The following is a 10,957-nucleotide window of genomic DNA, read 5'->3' as shown; positions in this document are numbered from 1 at the left end:
AGGCACTGTGACTTGAAGTTGGGGGTAATAAAACTTCATGCACCTCTTAGCTTCCTACTACTTCCAAACTTAGTGACAATGATCTTTATCATTGGGAAAGGGAAATAAAATAGAACTTTCATGCTAAGAGACCATACCACACATTCTTCCCTTTCTTCCTGTAGATGATAATGAAGATGGTAACATCCCCAGTTATGTTGTACTCTAGCACAGGGAGAAGGAAAGGATCAGTGGAGGCCAAGCAACATCTTTATGGGTTTTGGATCCGATGCTTTGCCCATTCTTTGCAACATGCATAGCATTAGAGATCCTCTTAGCGAGGGCAAGGAAAGCCATAAAGGAGGGGAGGATAGGTCTCCCCTTACATAGGCATTTCCATTTATGATGTGGTACATTGTACATTTTGCATCCTTTTTTAAGAGTCTCCTTTTGTATCCCCCTTCAAGGGCTTTTGTAATACATCACATATTTTCCTTTATTGCAAGAGAATGACTTTTTATTTACATGCAAAATGTGTCTTGTAATATAGTTTGCTTTCTATTTCCATCATTTTTGGTACTAAAAAGCACTATACTTGGTATGTTGACTTATAGTGGAGAAAAATGGGGTTGAGAGTGGAGCATGTTGAGTTATAGTAGCGCAAAATGGGGCTAAAAGTGGTCCCATTCTTCCCACAAGTTTCTTGTAATCACAAAATCAATGGCCTAGTGATAGTACTGACCTTAATATCAACCATAGTATAGATGATAGGTTTTTAACTAATGCAAATATTGTTACAAATATTGTTGTTACTTAACAAAAAAAAACATCTCTTCACAACTTTTATCAGAAATTGTGTGAAAAACTGACCAATATCTTGTAGTCTTGATGAACATGTACTAGATATGATGTTATAAACAATCTCAAACAATCAATAATCTCTCTTAGATAGTAAATTTTTAATAATTATATAAACATTATTAAATACCATCTATTTCCTTACCATCACATATTGAATCAAATTGACAATATTTATAGAATTCTTACCGCAAGGTTGTTCATAATTGTCACTTAATTTTGAATGTTTCTTATTACTACACAAAAAAAGATGTAAATCATAAAATGTTTGACTAAAGGGTTATCATATTCAAAAGTGCCTAAATTTGTATTGAAAACATAACATTTTGAATAATATTCATTAATGTAATGCCTACTACGTGTGAGTAGTGTGCACACACATGGCAAAGCTATAAGTATGAAGTATCAGAGTTTTTTGAACACATATTTATTCTAGTTAAGAATATTGTTTCCCATCTTCCATATTCTTGTCAACCTGAATTGGTCATCCATTTGATTCCCTTGATCCATTGTGACATCCTAATAGTTCAATGGCTTGTAGTTCTATTTTGGTTCTCTTCCTTGTAAAGTCCTTCATATTTCACTACTCTTTGCTATGTGCACAATTATCCTACAAGAATTCTACTACTCTATAGCCTTCTCATGAGTTCTTTACATATTTCCATGCCTTATAACTCTTGGCATTCTCTACTAGCCATTGTTTTCTTCTCAACTAGAACTGATATGTTTGCTTTTAGTCAACTTGCTCATGACTTGTTCTTTGCCACGAAACACATGCACCCTTTGAGTTAACATTATCATGTTTTGAGAAACACTAATAAATTAATACAAATTGATGAAAGATACATTATTATTTTAAAATGATACTCTTTTAATCCAATATAACTATATAGCATGAATCATATCAACAACTTCAATTTGGCCAATTCATGAGTGAGGTCAACTTCAACATTCAAAATAGTGTACCAAGATATTGCAACAAGGACCTTACACCATCTTCATGGGGATTTTTATGTGGTATACCGTATAAGGCTCATGGAATGGCAACTAGATATAATACGGGAACAAGACTTCGCAAACTAGGTATAGTAATATGTAATTCTAAGTGCATAAAATTGTTCGAGTACCAAGTAAATTTGAGTGCTTAAGCAAATATAGGCAACTAAAAAGAGGATAGATGGATGATGTGGTCATACCATGGTAGAACATAGTAAGGCTACTAACTTTGAGGCAAATTTTTCTCTTCCTTCTCCATAATTGCACTCATGTTTAGGAAGCAAATTAAGAACTAATGTTCCATTGCTTGGCCTTCTGCCTTCAATGTCGGAAAGCTTCCCACATCCCCCTTCACTTCATAGGTAATATTTTAGTTACCTTCCCCCAATGATCAAATGGTGAAATGATTTCTATCATTCTATTTGTGTAGGAGTGTTTCTACAAATAGTTCAATAATTCTATTACCATCTTTCTTGTAACGCATCTATGTCATTTATAGAGAGAAAAGACGTTACACATACTCCATGCATGAGCATAAGACAATGGTATTTGTTTGCAAGAAGCAAATGCGACTACATAATAAGGATCTATACGAGGGAATAAGTTTGTTGTCACAATCATGAAAGAAGAATGTTTTCCCTTTTAAAGTAGGACAATGAAAAGTTGATTACTAAAAAACAAGAAACGTAAGGTCACTTGACATGAAACTTCTTAACATGACTCCTATGCAACAAACTTTGTATTTTTGTATAGAATCCCAACAAAGTATTACCATAGATTTTGTATTCTTTTTATAATATTTGCATAACACTCGTGAGAGAAAATAACAAATGCATACACTTGTTAGCTATAGTGCATTGAAATTCTTGAGGAGACTATAATAAAATCATCAAGCACATTGTATGCACTCAAGTTTTAGAAAACTAGAAATGGGCATTGGGCATCACCCAAGATGGTTACTCTTAGAAAACTCATAGAGAAGTACCCTTCATATATTTGCCTAAATTAATTTGTTAAATATTATGTTCGTCCTCTTTATGCGTACAACCCATAAGGCCCCCCATTTGTATCATCCTCTTAGATTAAGGAATTGGCTATGATACATCATTATCAAGTGACCCCTCTCCCTTGGGCTTGTCACTACATGGAAAAAACTTATAAATATTTACTCTTCGTGTTTTTTCATTCTATTAAACCCTGCACATTTCCCAAAATTATAGTGGCCTTTAGTGCATGTCACAATCTTGGAATGCACGTTTCTAAGCATTTTCAATCGAAGAAAAAATAAACACGCATGTGCTGGAATCTACTATTTGGCTTTTAGAGTCTGTGGAATGAACGATATTATTGGCATTTGGAAATAGGTGATTGTTTGTACATGATTTTATATGGGCGTGCTTGTTCCCTGTTATATTGTTCAGCGGGGAAGCAAGGAAACCTCTGAAAGCTTGTACGATTGTAAGTCAAAATCTTAAGATGCTATAATGAAAAAATTCTTCACAACGTCTGGCCGATTTGATTTCCGCATCCATTCAATGATTGCCCCTGAATCAGACTGTTCGCTTCCTTCAGCCCCTCCTCGTGTGGCTGCGGTACCATGTAGCTGTTGCTATGCATCTTAGATCTCATGTATACAAGAATTCCGAAAAAAATGAGTTGCACGCCTCCGATGGCAATCCCGAACCCATTGGGTATCTGTAAAATTCAGTCATGGACTTCAGTCCTTAGGCCATTAAGAGTCAGCCATCAGGTATAACGCTAACGAATTATCGTCGAAAAGTTTCAACACGAACCGTTATGTATAGATCAAAGTTTACTAATCCATACGCGGTCCAGACAGCACCCTTCAAAAACGCACCCACCGAAGAATATGGAAGCATATATTTTGTTTCCTTCGTCTGTAGCACCATTCGCTGTATACAACAGTCAACACAAGCAGTTTAGTTCCGATTCATTCAATCTCATTGACCTTTTGTGCTAGATTAAGCAAACCGTGTAAATGTTTCAATCACATGCTTTCAGCTGATAGCCAACGATTTTATACTTACCATCTGCGACAGGAGTGTCAGGTGCATCAAGCTGCTGATGATAGCACACAGTATACCTACTATCATAATCTTGAGGTCACGGGAGTGTTCAAGGAGGAGGAGCAGCACGACCATAAGCACAAACAATGACAGGACCACAGACAACTCCCACAGTACTTTCCCCTGCCATTAAGAAAAATGTAGACTATAAGTTGCAGCTGATCGTTTATACTAGGTTATGTACTTATTTGCTTTGTACATCGCTTAAGACGTCTAAATAAGTGCGAACAATACTCTATGGAGCTATTCTTTCTGATTCAGATGGACATTCATGTCATCTAGACTAAGGCTAACTTCCATTAAGGTAAACACTGCAATACTCTACGCTTCAGATATTGCATAAGTGTCCCCTAGATTAAGGCTTAGTTCCAAGGAGAATTACAAGTCCGGCACCCTATGCTTGTACAACATTAAAAGAGCATCAGAACACGTACCCGCTGTTTTCGTGAAGCATAGTACAGGTACGGCATTATGTACATGAGAGAAAAGACTGATCCCAAAGCGTTGGTTAGCACTACCCAAAAGTTATGCGGATGAATTATGGGAAGCCCATAGAACGTCCACAGTATACAGTTGAACAGCTTGAAGACGAATAGGTCACCTGACAAGCTCCCTGCAGACTTTGACTTAATGATTTGGCATACAGTCGGCCTGAGCAAAATTGAACGAGAACACTTAGAGAGAAACATCACTAATCCGATCGTGTTTTCTGCCAATATCCCATGTTTAATTTAAAAGTTCGTGATTATTCTGTTATACAGTTATCGTTTTGTATCCAACATACGGAAACAACTTACGCCGAGGATAGGAAGAAAGCACAAGATGCGATGTTGCCTGTTCTGCCAGAAACCATGCCACAGAATTAGATTTCCAGGTTTCAGAACTTCCAACTGAGAAAAATGCAAGATAGAGATGGCATGCTATTTCTGACAGTTTGAATTCATGAAAATGAAAGCTTGCCTATAATTCCTAGTACAACATGCGCAGTCTCTCTGGAGTTCGACATTCTGAAATTCCTTCGCTACGTACTTATTACGCTCAACGGAGTTTGATAACGCAGGTACACGCTAAGGCAAAGGTCTCGGATCACCTCATACCTGCAATGGCAGCATTAAGTAAGCGGTGGAAAAAGCCAATATGGAAGAATAATGCACAGGAACGAAGGTGGTCTCTGCATGAAAGGCAAAGGTAAATGCAAGTGGGAGATGGCGCCGACCTTTTCGGACAGAAGCCGTAACGAGTCTGTAAGGACGGGCAGGCAAAGCGATACAGGGGACCAAAGCGAGTTACGGGAGACGAATAACGTGTTGAAACAGCTTAGGCGAACCAAAATAGGAATGAACCTACAAATCCCAGCTAATTAGTACGGCACGAGAGTGCAAAGGATCAAGATTTCATGCTGAGAACTGTACGAGTGACGATATGATCTGTGCAAGAAGGGCACGATCACGATGGACTTTTGCTTTACATCAGCTGATCGACCGAAATTGTACCGCAGGCAGGATCACTAGTAAAAGATGAGCCGTTCGACGAGCGGCAGCCCACCACGTCCTTGCCGAGATTCTTACGTAGAAACTGGTCGGCCGGAGCACTAAGAGCCCGAGAAATCGCAACCCAAAAAGATCTAGTGATAATCGTAGCTAGTGACTCCTCCACCAGGGCGTGAGGAAGGAATTCCAAATTCCTTCAACTTAGTCGCTGTCGTATATTCGTAAGCGAGGCTGATCTGTGGGGTTGCTAATGGGCATGGTTGGAGGGCGCTAAAAGCTTATAACAAATGGCCATGGAGGCAAAGTGAGTGCATAGATGCTGATCTACTTGATCAGGTAGTCAATCAGGCTGTAGTGATGGGCGTTGATCTTGATTTGCAGCAAAGGGACGTTATATGCTCCTCAGACAAGCATCTTTAGAACATGGTTCGCTTCATCATCTTTGGATTTATCATCCTTAAAATCACTCCCTCATCAAGAATGGAGGCATCCCACCGAGAGAGCACCCACATCACAGACCCCCCCGAAAAATTCTCAACTAATGGGGCATTTATGCAAATAGCTAGCACACTATGGCACTTGCCATCCTATGGTATACCATTCTTGAAAATTAGTATCCATAAATAGCTTGCACACTATGGCAACATATTATAGCAAGTTTCATAAGAAGCTTGTAAACTTTAAGACAAGTTAGGGCTATAGCGTATCCATGAAACTTTGCATAGAGCATTGAGAATGGACATGCATAAGGTCGAGAACAACTTCCATGCTTTTGTCGTGAAAGGTACTAAGCATTATTGCATACCAATAACCTTAGTTATATGATGCTAAAAAGCATTCACACCTGTAGTACACAAGATATTTGCATGGGATGGCAATGGTATTGCATTTGTAGTTGTATTTGCAACAATTTCTTCCATGGTTGCATGGATTAAGATCCTACACTTGACGTTTCATAACTTTCATCAAAGACTAGTTTGCAATGTATATGCATACTATGGGCTAAGTATGGGATGGCAACATTGTCATATCCATAATTGCAACAATTTCTTGTATGGTTGCCAAGAGTAAGAGGTCCTATGATTTAGGCCAATGCTTTGACGAAATGCTAGTATAGCTCATGTCATGATAAGTAAAGGCTTTTATGATGTTAACCTTTGATGTTTGAAATCTATATCTTTATATTTTAGTCTAAAGCATGGGCTATTTCGTTCCTCGGTGGAAGATTCCGAATTATATTGCATGGTAGGAGTTGTGGTCCCACAAGCATAATTATCAAGAAGGAGAAGATGGTAGCAACATGAAAAAGTATCTGAGTTTTCACTCAAACAATCTCGCTTCTTCGGACAACATCCAACCAATAAATCAAGATAGCAATGGGAAATTGTATGGTTGAAAAAGTAGCTTCAAGAGTAAGCCAATTATCCACATTTTCATGATTGAATTAGTTGGAAATAAGGCATGGATTTATACTTCAATCAACTTTGGGAAACACTTTGATGGCACCCTAGATTCGCGTTGTGAAGAGAGAATGCCATCATAACTTGTAAGCAAGTGTCATCTAGAGACTATGGAATTTAATGCTTTTGATTAAGCAAGTTGAACAAAGAAAATGATCCTACAAGAAGGAAATTTTTATGAGAGAGAAAGCTAGAATATATCAACATTTAAATAATGAATGCATGAATCACGATGGAAGTATCGCTTAGCCAGCATGAACCCATATAGGTTACTATAACATGCATTACCTTATAGGTGATCTAACCTCCGAGTACTCACCGACACATTATCATTTGAGAGAAATCTTGTTTCTATCTACTCACTCACCAAGTGCCATATACTTCTACCTACTTACTCACCAAGAGCTATATAATGCATTCATTTTGTAATAGCACAAAGCATACATAGTTAATGTATTATGATTTTGAGATCAAGACCCTAGAGGCATCACAATTGCTTTGGTAACTTGGTTTCATGTCTAAAACACTTAAGTTTTTTTGTAATGAATGTGTCTATGGGTTGTGAGATTAGAATGAATGCATTATATAGCTCTTGCTTTTGAATTATGCTTCTGATCTGAGGGATGAACAATATTCACGCCCATGCACACCTTGCAATTCGTTGCAAAAATTGGGCACATATCAAACAATATTAAGGCATCAACTAGGATGATGGGGATGATGTCACGTCATCAAATGTTGCAAGGCCATCCTTATACACGGCCACAAATTTCAAGCATTTACATATTTTAACTTTTCTACACCATCTAATACATTAATTATTGTATACAATTCTATCACCTCAAAATTAACTTGAGAGAAAGACTAAATGAGGCAAGAAATGTGACTTCTAGTTGGTTGTTTCTCTTTGTATGCCATTCTTCTTTTATGTATCTGAATATTGCATTTACTTGTGCATTAGAAAAAATTTCTTACATGGATGGCAATGCCACAAAGACATTACCTACATCAACTAATGAAATCACTTGTCAAAATATGTAGCATACACTACTACCATTTTCACCTTTGTTTGATAAAAACTATGTCAACTTATGAAATCTCTTCTCAAAATTTGTAACATACACTTCTACGATTTGTACCCTTGTTCAATAAAAAATTATAATGTCTTTTTTTTCTTGGGGGGGGGGTTCTAAAACGTGCCCATGAGAATCTAAAGTATGGTCAAAGTAGAAGCATTAAAATACGCTACCAATATAATCATAAAAAAAACCATAGACATGGAAATTGTAGTGAATTTTTGGGGGGTAAATAATAAAAATAAATGTCTAAAATATGGTCAAAGTAGAAGTGGCAACTTGCCTACCAATCATAAGATATATGTACATATGCCTACATATCATGATGATAATGGTAACTCTGATAGCAATTTCAATGTTATCTATGGGTTGATGGTGTCAAATGAATACCAAGATTAAGGGGGGTTGTGTGTGTGTGTGTGTATGCGCACACACACACACACATATATATACATATATATATGTGTGTGTGTGTACATACATACATACATACATACATACATACATACATACATACATACATACATACATATATATATATATATATATATATATATATATATATACATATATTTGTATGTATGTAATATGTACATATATAGACAGAGAGAGGGACTCTCTCTCTTTCTCTCTCTCTCTCTCTCACACACACACACACACACACACACACACACACACACACACACACACACACACACACACACACACACATGCACACGCGCACGGGTGCATGTAAGCATGCAGTGCATATGCACACCCCCCCCACACACACATGCACACGCATGCACGTACACACACACATGCGCACGCATGCACACGTATGCACGCATGCACCTGTACTCACAGGCATGCATGCACACGTGCGCATGCACACACACACACTTCTTGACTAAGTTTTCACACACAATTTGGTTTTGGAGGTAAGTTTTCTATCTTAAGTCAAAGGCACACTCTTTCAATCGTCTAAGTGCTCTAATAAGCTTATATTTACATATTCATGAAAGTATGGAGATGAGTAGTAGTCTCCCTATCTGCTAGCATCATCCTAGTTACCCTTTTTCAAAAAGTATTTCCCCTTACATAGTTTATCTTTGACCTATAAATGCCATCCTTTGTCATTGCCATCCTTATCCCACCCTTGGTATGATGGGTATCAAATGGTTATCTATTTTTGCTCCCTTTCCTTTTTACTATAAGAAACCTGACCACTTACCACTTATAACTTAAAGTCTAAGTCTAACTTTTCCCTCCGTGGTTTTCAAAATTTGTTTGGTGTTATGGTTTATGCAGCCCCTTCTAGACTCTACTGATAGCATAATTATTGGGGTGTCCTAAATCTTTCATGAGTGAAGATTCGCACACTTGGATTTCTCCTACAAACTAGCCGTCAGGCTTCCCAAACCCATTAAACAAAGGTAAAAAAATGAGGATTGTAATCTGTTTTTCACCTTGTGGGCAGATGGCCCTTGTCCTAATTTTAGTAAAGAGCATGTCAACCCATTGAAAGCGTATAGTCCATTTTCCACCCATATTTGGCCATGTGTATGCCCTCCCTATAGCACTACCTAACGGCATCCACCCCTATCTCTACAACCACCTACCTCCCTCAGAATTTCTTGCACCTTCTTTTGCATTTCAATAGTTCAAATCTATTCTCTAGCTTACCCCTCCTATGCTCCTTCTTGCTCTTTTCTTTCTCTAGCTTGCCCCTCCTATGCTCCTTCTTCTGCATTTTAATAGTTCATCTCTATTCTCTAGCTTGCCCCTCCTATGCTCCTTCTTGCTCTTTTCTTTCTCTCTACTCCCCCTTCCCTCCTCCTCCCTCTGTTTATGCACTCTCCCCCTTCCTTTGTTCCCTTTTTCTTCCATAGCACCCTTCTGAGTGAGCCCTTGTCCCTTCCAGCTGGTGATATCATTGCCTACTTCCATAGACCAATGGCTTCCTCTAACATCCGACATTCAAAGGAAGTGGTGGAGTCCTCACGTGTGTGTGACAAGGCTTCCCAAACGTCTCAAGTTTGATCTCCATTGGACCCTTAGTTATCTTCTCTCTCTCTCTCTCTCTTACACACACACACACACACACACACACACACATGCCCACATACATACGTACACATATTTATTTATTTATGTATTTATTTTTTATTTTTATTTATATAATATTCATTTATTTACTTATTTATTTATTTCTTGCTCACACACCCATGGGGCCATCTACGTGGCCAAATAAGTAGCAAGGTCTACCTGAGCTTGAGGGGCCCTGTGTTTGCAAGAATGTATTAAAAGTGCCCCTATTATTGCACCATTGCATTTTATGCAATTGGTTAACCCCCTATATTACACGTATAAATTCTTAATCTCAATCTTTTGAAAGGTCCCTCCATAAATGTACATATATAAAATACACTAAGTTGCTATTTTATAAATCCTCTCATGTATATAATGTTGAGAGGAAGAGAAAGAGGAGAGAGACGGACACAAGAGTTGTGTTGAGAGGAAGAGAAAGAGGAGAAAGATGGACACAAGAGTTTCTCCCAAAGACGGACACAAGAGTTGCTCCCAAGGAGTTGTTATTTATATTGATATTATATTGGTGCTAAGAGGTATGAAGTGCCATTGACTATTAGTTGGGAGGAAGAATTCTAGCAGTGTGTTTCAAGCACACACCAACAACATACAGTGTGATTGTGGATTGTTTGAGAGAGGTTGTTTCATGTAGTAGAAGATTTCTTTTGTGTAAGAGGCTATACTAGTCCAGATGTCTATAAAAGAGGAGACATTGAGGTCTAGCCTATATACATCTATAAGAGAGGAGACATTGGGATATCTCAACAGTGTATGCCTCAGGCACACCTTGGTTTCTATGTGTGAGTGGTAGAGGCACAGTTAGGTGCCCACAAGCACAGTTAGGTGGTGGAAAGCCACATAGGATGATTGAGAGAATCTAGGAGCAGATTGAGGAGATGATTGTGGAGCTCTGAAGTCATCAGTGATGTCAGTGAGCATGT

The 10,957-nt window shown here is 38.1% G+C and overlaps 1 protein-coding gene across 2 annotated transcripts; it reads right to left on the bottom strand.

Annotated features, from left to right (window-relative positions):
• Positions 1-2,921: 2,921 nt before the first annotated feature.
• On the bottom strand, positions 2,922-5,272 carry LOC147890884 (bidirectional sugar transporter SWEET6b-like). Of its 2 annotated transcripts, XM_087389791.1 has the most exons (8): positions 5,137-5,272; positions 4,876-5,017; positions 4,718-4,749; positions 4,522-4,571; positions 4,355-4,410; positions 3,882-4,043; positions 3,627-3,746; positions 2,922-3,528 (listed from the first exon to the last, which is right to left on the bottom strand). In XM_087389791.1, exons 2-8 carry the CDS (start codon positions 4,924-4,926, stop codon positions 3,331-3,333), a joined length of 669 nt encoding a protein of 222 aa, XP_087245917.1. In that variant the 5' UTR covers positions 4,927-5,017; positions 5,137-5,272; the 3' UTR covers positions 2,922-3,330. The 2 variants fall into 2 exon arrangements, with proteins under 2 accessions (XP_087245917.1, XP_087245915.1); XM_087389789.1 differs by having other exon boundaries at positions 2,930-3,528; positions 4,355-4,571.
• Between the last annotated feature and the right edge of the window lie 5,685 nt (positions 5,273-10,957).

The sequence above is a fragment of the Dipteris shenzhenensis genome, chromosome 18 (genome assembly GCF_047967505.1).
Source record: "Dipteris shenzhenensis isolate YYH24624 ecotype China chromosome 18, Dip_SZ_1.0, whole genome shotgun sequence".
Classification (NCBI taxonomy): Eukaryota; Viridiplantae; Streptophyta; class Polypodiopsida; order Gleicheniales; family Dipteridaceae; genus Dipteris; species Dipteris shenzhenensis.
The sequence above is the reverse complement of the archived record's forward strand: the minus strand, read 5'-3'. Positions and strand labels throughout refer to the sequence as shown.